We start from the raw sequence: 16,684 nt of genomic DNA, 5'->3' as shown, positions 1-16,684 counted from the left end.
CTGCCAGCTTGTCAGTTGGCTGTGGAGGTCTCATGAAACAGGACAAACAGAAAAAAAAATCATTTCTTGTTTTAGTGTCCTTGGCAAACTTTAAATCTTTGGGGTGGGGTTTACTGTGTTCAACAACACTGTAACAGGCTAATATTACTATTTCTTTGAAAATTACAATGAGGAAGAAATATATTTAAAATAGTAGCTCCATGGGGCACGAACTATTAGGAGTGGAAAGAATATTTGTCATTATTACATTATTCGCTAAAATATGGGTTTCCGAATGTTTGGGGAATCTGGTCAGGAAAATCAACACAGAACTGGGAATTTTGCAGATTTCAGCTGGCATTCACAACTTTTGAAGTGTTTCAAGAAATTATTTCTGAATAGTTTTTATGAAAACCATGTCTTTTGCATATTTCTTTCATATAAAACAACCAATATATCCTGAAACCTATGTGCTTTTTGTGCAATAGTGATGTCTAAGAATCAGATCCATCTTTTCCAAGATAATGGAAATGTCTTGTATTGTACGTTTGTACTTTTCAACACTCTTATGACTCTTGCTGATAGTCTTATAAGACAAAGGGAACAATCACTTCTGTGATGGATTTCACTTCAAAAATATTGAAGGTCTACACATTTTTTTCCTACCTTTCTGGGAAATGAGAAAAAAAGAATACTGTGGATTCTGAAATTGGTTTGAGGACAGCTTCCATGGTTAATGTAATCATCTTCCTGGCCTCAAACCTGTCATATCAATCTAATAATCCACACAGAGAAATTGGTCTCTGCCAAACTAGTTCCAAGCCAATCTAATAGTTAGTGTAGATATCCTAGAGAATGTTTAGTCCCTAGTTGCCCTGTGTGCAGAAGTCATTGATACTATGTATGTGTTTAACTGTTAGAGTATATATTTGTGTTTGTAACAGTAGCTAAAACTAGAGTTATCTGGTTTGAATCCACAGTGAGCGTTGCCAAGGAGACCAGGCAGGCTAGCTCAGGAGAGTGAAAAGTGGGCGGAGCCAAGCAGGAAAAGTTATGTGCATCTTTGGAAAAGGGGCAGAGTGTGTGAGTGAGTGTGGAGGCTTGAAAAGCCTGGGAGAGAGGTGTGTGTGAGCAGCTGGAGGTTTTTCAGTCTAGAAGAGCTGAAGAGAAAAACCTGGTGAGTTTCTTTAGTCAAGGAAGACTAAAGGAAGCTTGTTAAGATCTCTAGTCAAGGAAAGACTAGAGATCAGAGATTTGATCAAGGAAAGATCAAATTGGAAGGCTATTCATAGTAGGAAACACTGTTCACTAAAGAGCTTCACCTCAGTAAAAGTTAGCCACAAGCTGTGTTATTTGGGTGGACTGTATTACAAACCAAGTGATATTCAAAGTTCTATAAGTTATTTAACAGCCTGCAACCATACGCTTTGTACACAATAAACTTGTTATCTTTTGTTGAAGACCGTCTCATCGCAATTAATCTGTGTCTGTAAAGCCAGATCTCAACGGTGGTACCTCAAATACCTCACGTTGGTGGCAGTTACCTTAATTTACAAGTAATAATTGGCCTCCTCTATAATATATTCTTATACACAATTGAGGCCTGAGATTAATTCCCTCCATAATCATCCACACCTGTACAATTGGTTCGTGCATAACTGTACACCTTGCATAGTAGTCGCACATTATTCCATGCCCTTGCACTTTATTCCATGCCTTCTCTCCATTACTGCAGCTGGCATTTATTTTATGCCTAATGTTTACAGCTTGGCCATGTTTCTTGCCTGTGTCTGAGAAAGGCGGTATACAAATGTGGTAAATAAATAACATTAATAAAAATACAGCAATTTACCACCACGGTTAGAGGACCGCAGCTTGATTGAGTCTGAACTGATGTGTTAATACATGCCTGTGTTTTATTTTACTGTATTTTATACTGTGCTCTTTCTTAAGTTTCGTTTTTAGGCACTTTGTGTCATCTGTAAGCTGCCCTGAGTCCCTTCGGGGAGATGGTGGCAGGATACAAGAATAAAGTTAATAAAGTTAAGTTATTACATGTCCCTCATCACTTGAAAGGCAGATCAAGGAATAAAAAGTAGACTTGTGCTGGATCTGGTTACTTTCCTTTAGGAGAGGAAAGCGGGATAATGATGATGATGATCAATAGAATCCTAGTGTTGGAAGAGACCTCATGGGCCATCCAGTCCAACCCCCTGCCAAGAAACAGGAAAATTGTATTAAAAGTACCCCTGACAGATGGCCATTCAGCCTCTATTTAAAAGCCTCCAAAGAAGGAGCCTCCACCACACTTTGGGGCAGAGAGTTCCACATGATGATAACGATGACAACGACGACGACAACAACAACAATCCAAGTATGTGGTACTCAGTTGTACAGGAGGCTATGTTGTCTACTTTCTTTCTGTTGGGAGGAAAGTTCCATTTTATTGATATCACTATCCATTCATTGGCAGCATTGGAAAAAGGCATTACTTGAAATGAGATTAAAAAAATTAGCTAGTTGCTGCTAAACAATTAGGATTGGAGGTCATATAACATTAAATAGTTAGTATGCAAGCCTGTTTGTTTACCAGTAACCAGCTAAATTTTGGTTTTATCTCAAATGCTGCTTTTTCAATGCTACCCATGAATGATTAAGGATATGTTACCAGTGAATGGATGCAGACATTTTGAAATTACTTGCAGTTTTGTTAGACTGGTGTTTTATGATATGTCTCTACAACTCAGGACCTTAGCTATAATTTCAGTCACTGGGGAACTTCTCTGAGTGAGTCCCATGACTGGATAAATATTCAACTAGATTGTGTGAATGTCTTTCTGCTTAGGGGATTGCAGTAATTTTGGGGGACTGTAGCAATGGGTAGGTACATATTGTGAATGTATTGCTATCTGCCACTGGTAGGCAGAGAAACTATAATAATTCTTCTTGAGCACTATTATTTCTTTCATGTTTCAGTGTTGGCCAGTTTCAAAATCTGAGCAGTTGTTGATTACGAGCTTCCTCCAATGGGATTTTCTCTTTGTGATCGATCTATCAGGACAAATGGGAACTGAACAAAGAGGTGGTTCTGCTCTTGCATCACTCAAATTACTTTCCTTTCAGAGGCTGGTCAGGACAATTTCCTAGCAGATTGTCTCTGCACAGCTAGACAGATCTGCGTTATGTTGAACATTTGAGCCTGTGAGACATAAATCGTAATTAAGGGCTGGAAAGGAAAGTTGTCTGTTTACAGAAAAAACACTGATGTACAATGCATAGCAATTTAGCATACAAAACCATAATAACAAGTTTGCATTCTGCAATGTTATTGACAAATTATGGTAACAATATTACTACATAGAATGATATACCTATGATTTTTTTCCTGTATTGCAGTCCCTTTTATTGTTGTGTGCCTTTTAGTTGAACTGATGTTAAACTGCAGCAATATATTTCTTTTCTTTTATGCACCCAACCTCAACACGAGAACATTCAATTAACTTTCCATGGATTTATCTGACACAAGTAAGGAGAGCCTCCAGTATTTGAAATATATGACCTGACCATTAAATGGTAAAAATAAGTAATGCTTTAATGACTGATTTGTAATTATTTTTAAATGAAAGGTTGCTTGTCAATAGTCTTTAAAGCCCTGTGGGGCATAAGTAGCATATAATCTTGTTAAGCACTCAAATCAAGCCCTACTTTGCTTAAGTAATGCCCTTTCTGTTGTATTCTAAATAATGTCTTGTGTCAATATCCAATTCTCATTAGTAAATGATGCTTTGGCTTTTTATTTTTTAAAAAAGAAGAAAATGAATACAAGCATCTAGAAAAGAAAGTAATTATTTGTGAATTATCTATCTATATTCCACAAACAACACAGTTATGCAGGAGAAACTGGCAGCGTTGTCTTTCCACTGTAGATTAGGGTGGTGTCAGATTAGGTTTGTAGCTGCAGATGAAGGGTAATTTCTTTTGGCAGTCCGAGCCATCCCAGTTACCCTGGCCTAGATGGAAAACAAATAAATGTGAGCACAAAATAAATTCTAAAAATGATTCACATTGGAGAGTTTTGCAGCACCTTAAAATACTAGATTTATTATGAGGTAAGATATTGAGCCACCAAAATATATCACACAGTGCATTTGTGATCGTGTTGTGTGAATACACCTAGAGATAAGGACATGCGTTTCTTTTCTGCAGCGGTATGAGCTTGGCTTCTTTCACCAACCCTTTTCTGCTTCTACACTGCCCTATATTCCAGGATCTTATCCCAGATTATTTTCTTATTCCAGATTATATGGCATTGGAGACTCAGGGCGCTTTTAGACAACCCCAAATTGAGGGTTTTAGTCAGGGGTAAAAAAAAACAAAAAACAGAACCTGAAAAGAGGTCCACATAGAGACCTGTTCGTCCCGGGATTTCTGCCTCTGTTGTCCACGCTTGCTGCTTTGTCCACGGATTTTGCAGCCTCCAAGATGGCTGCCGTGTAATGTCCGCCAGAAATTTCATAGAATCATAGAATCATAGAGTTGGAAGAGACCTCATAGGCCATCCAGTCCAACCCACTGCGAAGAAGAAGGAAAATTGCATTCAAAGCATCCCCGACTGATGGCCATCCAGCCTCTGTTTAAAAGCCTCCAAAGAAGGAGCGACTACCACACTTTGGGGCAGAGAGTTCCACTGCTGAACAGCTCTCACAGTCAGGAAGGTCTTCCTAAAGTTCTGGGGGAATCTCCTTTCTTGTAGTTTGAAGCCATTGTTCTGTGTCCTAGTCTCCAGAGCAGCTGAAAACAAGCTTGCTCCCTCCTCCTGGATTTTATATGGCAGTGTAGAAGGGGCCTGAATCTATGAACTTTGACCATGCTCAGAATACTTCATCTTTATTCTTTAATGCCGATTCTTAAATGGTCTACTCCTTGAGAACTTGTGTGCTGTTTCTAGAGGACCCAAAACAAACTGAGGTCCTATCTACACTGCCACATAAAATCCAGATTATCTGCTTTGTACTGGAGTATATGGCAGTACAGACTCATATAGTCCAGTTCAAAGCAGATCATGTGGACCATCTGCTTTGATAAGCTAGATTTCATGATAAATCCATTCTCAGTGTATAGGGATGACTACAATCAAGCCCTTTAAAATTCGCAGCACTGTATTCCGATACAAGCCTGTAGAAGCAAAGTTTTGCATTGGGTTTTGATCAAGATTTTACATAAGCATCAAAGCAATTTGAGAATTCTTCCTTAGACTAAAAAAAAATAGAGTGATGAAAGGGAAGCTAAAATAGCTTTGAGAAACCTTGCATAATTTCTCAGGGCACTGATGCCAGCAAAATATCTGAAATGGAATTCAGGGTGAATGTAGTCATTCGTCTTAAAAATCGGGCTTCTAAGGAAGCTGAAGCAATTTGGAAGGCAATTATCACAACATTTCTTAGAAGTTTCCTCACGTCCATTGTTCCAGTCCTCTGGCGATACAGCCAAGAGCAGCAATTTCTTCCAATTGTTTTCCTTATATACCAGTGCTATGGAAGATACACCGAATGATACTTTGCCCAATTAGGCATGCTACTATGGTGCATATGGCTGTGTTTTAAAGTCTTGTGTAATTTGAAATAAAATGAAACATTGCACAAATCAGCTCTAAATTTTCTGGTTGTCCACCATTTTACAGTCCAACCTCAGGAATGAGATTATACTGACAATATCCTAAAATTGATATTTACACTCTGCCATGTTCTAAATGTATTACAACAAATTGTTAAGGATCACTTTAACCAAACCTGTCTGTAGTTGATGGTGGTTGGTGGTGGCAGGCCTAGCAGTTGGCAATGGAAGGGTTAATGTAAATTTTAGTTCTAAAGGGTTGAATAATCTCTAAGTGGGTGAAAGCAATTAACGGTGGAGGTATGCAAGAGATAGGTTGCAGCTGGGTGTTTCTGGATATAATTAGCTAGCCTTGGGATTGATCAAATAAGTATTTGTCTTATTTCAGTGGTAGATGCTGCTGGTTTCCCCCCAGGTTTGTGGATTTTCGGTATCCTGACCTGTCTCTTGAACGTTTGGAACCCTGGTACCTTGAATCTTTGGACTGGCTTTTGTCTATGGTATAGACTCTTGATCCCTGGACTTTGCTCATTGAACTCTTGGCATTTGACCACTGGACCGGACCTTTTGACTATGGTGTTATCTTGAACCTGCAACAGTGTTAGCTGTCAGTTTTGCTTTATATTCTGTGGCTGAGTGCTATCTTTATGTTTTATGTTTTGGGCTATTAAAACAGCCAGAAAGTAAGTGCTGCTTTAATTAAATTGTTTAACACAAGCTGGGAGTTTGTTTGGTTCATCTCTACCTGAATAAGGCAGAGCCCTAGCATCGTGACAAAACCATTTGTTATTTGGAAAGTTCCTGAGATCAACAATAACTTTTACTAACTAGGATTCCAAAATTTGTTGTTGTTGATGACGGTGAACCTAGCTTTTAAGGTTAGTTGTAAATTAATCAAGCTTGGTTGCTGTGAGTTTTCTGGGCTGTATGGCCATGTTCCAGAAGCATTCTCTCCTGAAGGCATCCTCAGAGGTTGTGAGGTTTGTCATAGATGTGGGTGAAACTTCAGGAGAGAATGCTTCTGGAACATGGCCATACAGCCCAGAGAACACACAGCAACCCAGTGGTTCCAGCCATGAAAGCCTTTGACAACAAATTAATCAGATGTTTGTTTAGGATACATAATTATATTTATGAACAGCACTGTACCTCCTATATTGATATTTAACTTCAAGCAAATGCGAATACTCAGAATGCTGTTAATTGTTTCCCCAACCACATGAAGAAGTGAGCTTAGCGGACGTTGAATGAAATTTGCCAGAGAGCCATCCGTCCATTTTAGGGAAGATCCCTGCAGAAAAATAAAAGAGGAATGTAAGGAACACCAGTGTACAGCTGGTCAACTGTTTGGACATTTTCATATTGCAAAGGATCAAACGTTAAATGAGCAAAGGGATATTTCACAGCAGTGTGAGCAGAAGCCTACTGCCTGCAGTTAGGTTTCTGTACTTTAGAGTGACATGAATAATATGTGGCGCATAATTTATTAGAAAAATGAAATTGTCTGCAAACAGATTGAGGGTCTCTGGAATATGTTACTCAGCACTGTTCTGCAGGCATACTTCATTCCTAGGCTCTAAAGCGAGCCTTTTAATTAGATGTAGGCTAAAGCTTTATTCTATTACTAAGTGTGCCAGACAGCTTCTCCTTCAAATATTAATGACAGCATCCATGTTTTTTCCCTGAGCATGCCACTTTTGTGGCTGAAAAAATGAATCACTAACATGAGAGAACAAAGCAAAAGGGTTGGTTTGTACATTCACCCAGCCAGGAATGCATTATGCATGATGGAGGAGTGGACACATCCACTCCCTGCGCAAGAAAATGTATAATATTGACACCACCTCCATAAAGCCGAAGGCATACTGGCCCAGTTTACATAACAAAAGATCTTTTTAAGGGAAAAGGCGTTGGGTGCATCCAGACAGGGCACAAAACATGCGCCCTTCTGGATATTCATGGGGTGGTGGTGGTGGTTTAAAATGACACCCACAACATTGTGAATATTTTCAGCACAAAGCAGGAAAACTCTGCTTTGTGCTGAGATAATTTGTTAGTGAGTCTGTTCTATACCTTCTTGAAAGTTATTTACTTCTGAAGGAGCAGTCGAGGCAGCAGTCTCACATTTTTCCGGGCTAAATCAGCCTAGAAAACCGTTAGGGAACAACCCCCTCACCAAAGCGCCAGGAGATGGCTAGCAGCAGGGAAATGCTGGCTCTGTAAGTTTTTTTTTCAAAGGGTCTGGGTGGGAACTGTCTCCCTGTAGGCAATATCCATGAAAAACATGGACTTTGGGGGCTGGTATGTGGACTATAGTGAACCCGACCTGGGTTTTTTAAACCCGGGTTGGCACGGACTTTTCCGCTGTCTGGAACCGTCTGTTGCCCATGAAACAGACAGTGGTGCTCTGCTTGGGCTGAAATCCCTGTGCCCCTATCTACACTGCCATAAAAAATCCAGATTATCTGCTTTGAACAAGATTACATGGCAGTGTAGATTCAGGCCCCTTCTACACTGCCCAATATCCCAGGATCCGATCCCAAATTATCTGCTTTGAACTGGATTATATGAGTCTTCACTGCCATATAATCTAGTTCAAAGCAGATAATCTGGATTTTATATGGCAGTGTAGAAGGGGCCTAATATAACCCAGTTCAAAGCAGATAATGTGGATTATCTGCTTTGATAATCTGGATTATAGGGCAGTGTAGATCCAGCCTGAGTTTGCAATAGGGATACTTGTGGGTTAAAGTTTTGCCTTTGTTGATCTCTGGAAAGTATATAAGCAAAACACACAGACTTCTATTCAAAGGTAAATCCATTGAGTTCATGGAGTTAATTATTGTTAGTATATATTTGTTTAATGGCCTCATCATTTCTTAACAGGTAGTGAAACACCCCACTCCCCCCATTAAAAACGGAGCTCACAAGAACCAGTCTGTCTGTAGTAATGGACTCACTCTTCGTTGGCTTCCTCCTGTCCAGAACTGGGCTGTTCTTTGTCCATAATAAGTAGCCAGGTTTACAAGGAAAGCATTATGCTCTGCACTTGAGATACTGGTCAGGTGTCCCCCTTTGGCTTGATTTTGGCAGGTCCACTGGAAAGAAAAAGAAAGTGGAGATGACAAGATATGCAAAGAAGATAGTAAAGAAATGGAATGATTCAGGGTGTCTGTCTGTCTGTGTATGGCTGTGCTAATAATGCAGAAGGTGATGTACACATCATTGAAATTTAGGAGCTGCGGTGGTGCAATGGGTTAAACCTTTGTGCCGGATGAACTGCTGACCTGAAGGTCAAATCCCCAAGATGCGGTGAGCTCCCATCTGTCAGCCCCAGCTTCCCATGCGGGGACATAAGAAAAGCCTCCCACAGGAAGATAACACATCCTGGCGTCCCCTGGGTAACATCTCTGCAGACGGCCAATTCTCTCACACCAGAAGTGACTTGCAGTTTCTCAAGTTGCTTCTGGCATGTTAAAAAAATAGGTTTCATTATTTCTCATGAATTTTATGTAATTTACATTTCTTTGCCCCTCCTCCAAATATTTATGATTGTTTAAAATCTGTAATACTTTGCAAGGATTTTTTTTTTCTCCAGAAAAAGCTTTCTGTGATTCTTTGGGTCATCTCATGTTTTAGGACCAAATGAAATAAAATAGATTTCATTAGCTGCTCTGAAAATTTTGGCAGAGGAATTTGTCTAGATTTGTGTTCAGCTGTGAGGGAAAAAAAGTGATACAAGGAAATACATTTTTCCAAATGTGTAGTCAATGCAGCTGATTTTTTTTTTTGTCATGCCAGGGGTGACCTGAGAAACTACAAGTTGCTTCTGGTGTGAGAGAATTGGCAGTCTGCAAGGACATTGCCCACGGGATGCCCAGATGATTTTTGATGTTTTGATGTTTTTATCATCCTTGTGGGAGGCTTCTCTCATGTCCCCACATGAGGAGCTGGAGCTGATAGAGGGAGCTCATCCACCTCTCCCTGGATTCGAACCTGCGACCTGTCGGTCTTCAGTCCTGCCGGCACAGGGATTTAACCCACTGCACCACTGATGAAACACTGTTTCAGAAAACATTGCCATTGTAGCTCAGGCACTGTATAGCAGAATTAGAGTGGGCCTCTTATTTTCTAAAGCCTGTCATTTTATTGAATACAGAATTGCCAAATGACAGAACCTTGGAGCTGTGAATCACAGGAATACAAACTCTATCTTGCAAGGACAATTTGACAGACCTAGGGCATTACCATGAGGGGTATTGTCTCAACCTTATCGCATGATGCCATTGCTCTCCTGGCATTGTTGCACTACAGCATAGTTAAAATGTAGTTTTTAACTCTTGAAATTGTCCATTAATAACCACTTTTCCCACAGCAATTCAGTAGCCACATTTTGTGCTTTATTTCTTTCACAAATGATTCATTAGTGTGTACGAGGTGCGTGCTGCCAGGTTATCCCTCCCTCAAAGATTCCCAAGTACGTCAATCCCTGGCAGAGATACCCCAGACCATTTCTAGTGCTCACGCAGGAAAGATTACTTTTCCTAGATGTTTAAATCCATCTTAACCTTCTTGGCTGGTTTCCCCCACATGTTATACCATTATAATGTAATACAATCACTCCATTATAATCGGTTTCATTGAGAAACAACATTATAAGAAAGGCAAAACTAGTACTGTCAGAAATGTGGCAGTCTCATTTCTCTCTGCAGGAAAACGGAATACAATGCCAAAAAATGGTGTGGCCACTTTATTTTCTTGTCTTGTTTCTCTACGAAAACAAATCTTCCAGGAAGAGATCTCAGCGCTCACAGAGAGCTTTGGAGGGCATGGTTGTATTGTCATGATGTCATCATAGTATTACCTTGCTATTATGGCTGGTTTTTAAATAAATTAGATGAACCAATCAAGAAGGGAGGACCAAGGTACAGGAAACAGTAATGATGCCAGTAATGCAGATGAAAAAATTGCAAATGGCACTGTAATGCTATAAAGCTAGACTGAAAGAATGAAATAGTGGCAGCAATCAGCTATCTTCACAAGACAAATTTGAGTAGACTTCAAACAGAACAGCATAACATAATGGCGTAGTGTGAAAAAGGTCTCAGTGCAGCACTCTTATACTAGCATTTTTAAGAAACTTGAAGGAAGTATATCTAAACTCAGAGGTAAATGTATTACAAAGCTGGGGCCCTTTCAGGGTGTATATAGCACTATATTCCATTTTAACTGCCATGGCAACATCCCATAGAATCCTAGGATCTGCATTTTTGGGATTTGCATTTAGAGTTCTAGTACTTCAACAAATGACAAGCCTCAGGATTTCATAGGAGCAACCTATAGGATACAGTTAAAACAGCATATATCACTATAATTGTATAGTACAAATGGGATAACTGATTTGTTGCAATTCTGTTCTGTTTATGACTGTCAGAAATCTGGCAGTCTCATTTCTCTCTGCAGTGGAAAGGAATAAAATGGCAAGAAATTGTTTGGCCACTTTATTTAGATCAAGATTTTCTGGGGAGGCCCTGCTCTCGGTCTCGCTAGCCCCACAAGCGCAGCTGGAGGGGATGAGAGACAGGGTCTTCTCAGTGGTGGCTCCTTGGTTGTCGAACTCCCCCCCCCCCTAGTGACATTAGAACAGCTCCCTCCCTATTAGCCTTTAAGAAAAGAGTCAAACCTGGGTCTGTGAGCAGGCCTTTGGAAACTAAGGCAATGCAGGAAACCTTGAATCGAAACCTTGTGCAATTGACCTTGGAATGGACTCAGACCATGAACTTGGATGGCGTGTTTTCTAAGTTTTTAACTTTTAAAAATCTGTTTTAACTTTATTTAATATGTTGCATTTTTTAAAATGTTTAGGTGATTGTGTTGAGGCACGACGTTGTGCCATTGTAAGCTGCCTTGAGTCTGCCTGTCGAGGTAGAGAAAGGCAGGGTACAAGTATGGCAAATCAATAAATAAATTGTGATTTTTTTGGGCAATTTTACACAGAAAGAAAATCTAGGTAAGGAATAAAGGAATGATGAGAGAGGCTCAAGAAAGAAAATGTTTCTGATCAATACCTCGGCTTGCTCCCATGTCATCTGATTTGGAACAAAGACGTAGCACTGGCCCATGTAACTTATCCAGCCATCACGGCAACCACCTTGGCAAAAGTATTCTGGGCCTATCAGGGAGGAGCCAGGTAAAACTGGGGGCTTGATATTCACAGGAGCAGTAGGGGGATTATTCCCACCAAAAATGTTTCCCAACAAGAACCGGCGGTCACGATCCTTGGTTTCTGGAAGCTCATTGCCTAAAAACAAATGAACAGAATAATGAAGTTCCAGTGGAATAAACCCCAAATCAAATATTCATATATCCTTTGTAGAAAATACAAGCATTCTGAATAGAAGGGGAATGTAATTAAAAGTTGATCACCAGAGTGGTTGTATTCCTAAGAACAACAAGAGAGTCCTCAGGTGATTAATGCATATACTCTTGTTGCTATCACATAAGACTCCAATCTTGACCCCTAGGATTGCCAGTTGAGGACCATTCCAGGCCCTGGGGTTACCAGTCCAAAGCCTGATGCCCATAGACAATCCCTATTGATGTCATTAAACATTGTATGTTAGGTACCAACTAAACATCCTGTCATTAAATCACCGGACATTATTACATGGCGCTCATGAAGTGCAATCATGACAGGACAAAATCTCCTTTTGATGAGGCTTATGACTCTCCCAAAGTTGGAATATACTTTAATTGTGATTGAAGTATTTCTTTTCATTGATGGAAAAAAAAACCGTCAACGAATATAATATCACTGTTCTTTCACAATTCTTCCATGTGTAATGATATCTTTCTGTTGCAGTCTTGCTATCGCAAGCAATGGAATGCCTCATGAGAATACTGGAACTATGTGACTGTGCAGTTATGGAAAAATAGGGAAGAACCCTAAAAATAGGGTTCAGCATCTAATTGTGTCCGGCATCTATCTTGTTGACAGACTGTACGCCGCCCTGAATCACCTTCGGGCTGAAAATGGCGGGATAAAAGTGTGGTAAATAAATAAATAAATATAATAGGGGAAAACCAAGAAAATGCATGTGCTGAGTAAACATGGAATTTCATCACATGGGGGGGGGGGGAGTGGAGGGAAGCAGGGAAAAGCAGAGGGAACTGCCTTCTTTTGGTCCCATGGTCGAGGTCTCATATCTTTCCATCTTCTGTGATGGCAATGGTCAGTGGCTATCATAATTCCTTGTCCACCTTTCCCTGCTTCTACCCGTCTTCTCTTGTTGGGAGCCGGGTAAGACCTGACCCCTGGAAATTCAGTCTTCTCTCCATTTCTCTGCACTGCTTCAACAGAGTCCCATGGGCAACCACCGGACGTGGCCTTCTGTCATGTGATGGACTCTGTTTCGGCAGCACAGATGAGGTCCGTGGTTAGGAAGCGACACTGTATTTAAACCACAAAAATATAATGAAAATTGTAAACTACACTAATTTGAAAATAAGTTTTTCCAGGAGTGTCTCCAAATGTTAAACCCGAAACATCACATCTTGAATTATGGAGATCTTTCTATTTGGATCCACATTATAAAAGTGATGATATAGTCATCCTTCAATTGTTTATTAATTATAACAACCCAATTATCATGGTATCTGTGAGGTACTGCCTAATAATTATACTAATTATACAAAGGCATGGATGTGTGAGTCCCTCCTTCCCTAGATTCATAATATAGATCTAAAGAAGAGAATTCCAATTACCGTACATTGTGGTGAATCAGAAATTCTCTTAGAAGCTGCTGACATGCGGTTAATACATTGCCTAGCCCAGGAACCATCTCATTATAACAACTTATCAAAATAAAATATATAAATTCTTATACCCAGCTACCTTTTCTGTTTGCCCCTTCCACACAGCTGAATAAAATCCCACATTTTCTGTTTCGAACCGGAATATATGGCAGCGTGGGCTCAGATAACCAGCTCAGTGCCGTTATTGTGGGATTTTCTACCTTGATATTCTGGGTTCTATGGCTGGATGGAAGGGCCCAAAGTCAATTTGTTCTTAAACTGCTTCTGCGCAGCCATTCAAACTGAGTTAGGGAGTGAAACCATTTGAAATCTGGGATGGTGACTGATAGACTTCAGCGAAATTTATGGATTATTCCAGAATTTCCTGTGAGTTTCATATGTTGTTTCCACCTGGATACACATTGCAACACACATTGGGGATGTATGCTTTGTGGACATCCCAACTTCGAGCTGGTTTCAAACTGAATTTTAGTGGCTGTGTAGAAGGGCCCTTAGCAGCTATTCCAGAAATTAAAAACTCTTGGGTCCCAGACCTTGGCATGTTCAGAATATGCAGACTCACATGATGGAATAAATACTGTCCAATCTCTGGAAATGAATGAGAATTGGCCCTTTGCCCTCACAAAAAATGTGCTTGTGCAGAGCAATTCAATGTCATTCACAACCCCAAAAGGAGAAAACAGATTATACCCCAAATCTCATTGAAGCACTATGCTAGCCTAAAAATAGTTGTGCTACTAGTTGTGCTTTCCTTAGAGGTTTGGTAGATGAAGCCAATGATTTTGAAAGCACACATCTCTCTGAGCCCATCCACACAGCCATATAACCCAGAAGGCAGAAAATCCCACAATATCTGTAGTGAAGTGGGTAATCTGAGTCCACACTGCCATATAATCCAGTTCAAAGCAGATAATGTGGGATTTTATTCAGCTGTGTGGATAGTCCCCCCCCCCTCTCTCTCTGGGCTTTTTGGATGGGAAGCTAATCAACCACTGCACAAAAAGTGTGTTCTAGGCCTTTGTACCCATTGAAAAATTGGTTGAGCAGTTGTGGGACCCAGCATAATTATTCTGGTTAATTTTCATACAGCAGTCAAAATGTATAGGATTTTGGTTGTACATATCCCTTTCCAGTCAGGCTGATTCTTCACAGGCAATTAATCTGGATCAGAATGTGGATGATAGAGTTTTGATTTGCTCTGAAGCACCTACAGTGGTATCACATGAACTGGCTGTAAGCTGCAAAGCAATCCATACAGATCAACTTGATCTCTATAATCCACACTCTTGTCCAGAGTCATTGGTTCAATCAAATGCTGTACTTTCCTGGAAAAAGGGGGGGGGGGGGCATTTGGCTAGGCTGTGCACTTCTTAATACCACTGCTTCTGCTTTAGCCCTAGTTACTTTTACATTCTGTACAGGCATGTAGCCCGGGGGGGGGGGGGGGGGCTTGAGAGGCTTCATGGTGGTTCGTGAAAAGGCCTTACTGGTGCATTATTTAAACTGTTATGTTTATTCATATCATGATCTGATCACCATACTCAATATATTCCATATGCATGGGGGTATTGGGGTAATGATACAAAAGGTTTGCTAGAGTAGACCCTCTTTCACTCAGACTCAGCCCCCCCCCTGAAACTCAGCCCCCCCGACCCCCCCCCCCCCCTGAAAAAAACTCAAATCGAAATCCTGGCTACGGGCCTATTCTGTATTTGCCATTTGGCTCCTTCCAGTGCCTTTTTTTAATAATGCGATCACACTACAGATCAGCATGTCTGCCTGGAATGTCCTTTTTCTTTCTCTAAGGTCCCTTCCACACATCTGAATAAAATTCCACATTATCTGCTTTGAACTGGGATATATGGCAGTGTGGGCTAAGGGCCCTTCCACAAAGCTCTATATCCCAGAATATCAAAGCAGAAAATCCCACATTATCCGAGTGTGGATTTCGATAACCCAGTTCAAAGCAGATATTGTGGGATTTAATGCCTTGATATTCAGGGATATAGGGCTGTGTAGAAGGACCCTCAGATAACCCAGTTCAAAACAGATATTGTAGGATTCCTTGCCTTGATATTCTGGGATATAGGGCTGTGTGGAAGGGCTCCGAGTGTTATGAATGTGGCAATGCCACTTGAGGGCCCTTCCACACAGTCCTATATTCCAGAATATCAAGGCAGAAAATCCCACAATATCTGCTTTGAACTGAGTTATCTGGATCCACACTCAGATAATGTGGGATTTTCTGCCTTGATATTCTGGGATATAGAGCTGTGTGGAAGGACCCTGAGTCCACGCTCAGATAATGTGGGATTTACTGCCATGATATGCTGGGGTATAGGGCTGTGTGGAAGGGCCCCTAAATTATCAGGGGGCCCTTCTATACTGCCATATAATCCAAATTATCAAATCGGATAATCCACAATATCTGCTTTGAACTGGATTATATGAGTCTATACTGTCATATAATCCAGTTTAAAGCAGATAATCTGGATTGTATGTGTCACTTTAGAAGAAGCCAGGGAGAACACCGATCTACCAGAATCCTATAATAGGCAATGATGGAACTTAATTTAAAAAGATGGAACTGTCAAGATACATTTTCCATAAGATCATCTCTCACCTTCAAAAACAGGGAGAGCCAGTACTTCCAGGGACAGCAACATAATTATATGTGACTTCATTTTTTGGTAGAACTTTCACCTAAAACCAAGCAAAGAGCATTGATGTCAGCAACTGTGCTCAAATATTAAAATGGAGTTAATATCTGCTATCATTTTAACAAGTACTTTAAAATTAATTTGCACCATTAGATACTTTTAAATTAATTTAATCAATTAATCTGGTTGTTACATAATACAACAGCGAACACATTAGCATTAGCATGAATATTAATAAACGATTTTTTTTGCCACTTCAGGCAAATATAAAACACTGATTCACTCAACCATTTGCAATGGTTTAGTTTTCTAGGAGGCCTATAGTTCGGCCATCTTCTGAAACAGTGTGTACAGTTCTGTTTATTCTGTTGGCCAGCAGCTCTCCAAGGCCAAAGGGAGACGTTGTTTCTCATCAGAAATAATGTCTATATGAAAAGCATGTCACAGACCAATGATCCTCTCTTAACAGATTGTCAGGTGTGCACTGCATTAGAACAGACCTGAGTAAATTTACTCCTCATACTTAGGGTATCTCCCAAATATGCAGAAAGCACTCTGCTATGCGTGTGTGTTTATGCATAATGCTCTTTTGCATTACCAGACCACTTACAGCTTTC

The 16,684-nt window shown here is 40.3% G+C and overlaps 1 protein-coding gene across 1 annotated transcript; it reads right to left on the bottom strand.

Annotated features, from left to right (window-relative positions):
* Window positions 1-3,355: 3,355 nt before the first annotated feature.
* On the bottom strand, window positions 3,356-16,106 carry LOC132769658 (snaclec coagulation factor IX-binding protein subunit A-like). Its single transcript, XM_060766585.2, has 5 exons — window positions 16,031-16,106; window positions 11,661-11,893; window positions 8,553-8,690; window positions 6,742-6,883; window positions 3,356-3,989 (listed from the first exon to the last, which is right to left on the bottom strand). The coding sequence occupies exons 1-5, from the start codon at window positions 16,089-16,091 to the stop codon at window positions 3,907-3,909; spliced, it is 657 nt and encodes a 218-aa protein (XP_060622568.1). The 5' UTR covers window positions 16,092-16,106; the 3' UTR covers window positions 3,356-3,906.
* Window positions 16,107-16,684: the final 578 nt, after the last annotated feature.

The sequence above is a fragment of the Anolis sagrei genome, chromosome 3 (genome assembly GCF_037176765.1).
Source record: "Anolis sagrei isolate rAnoSag1 chromosome 3, rAnoSag1.mat, whole genome shotgun sequence".
NCBI lineage: Eukaryota > Metazoa > Chordata > Lepidosauria > Squamata > Dactyloidae > Anolis > Anolis sagrei.
Note: the sequence above shows the minus strand (reverse complement) of the source record. Positions and strands in the feature narration are given on the sequence as shown.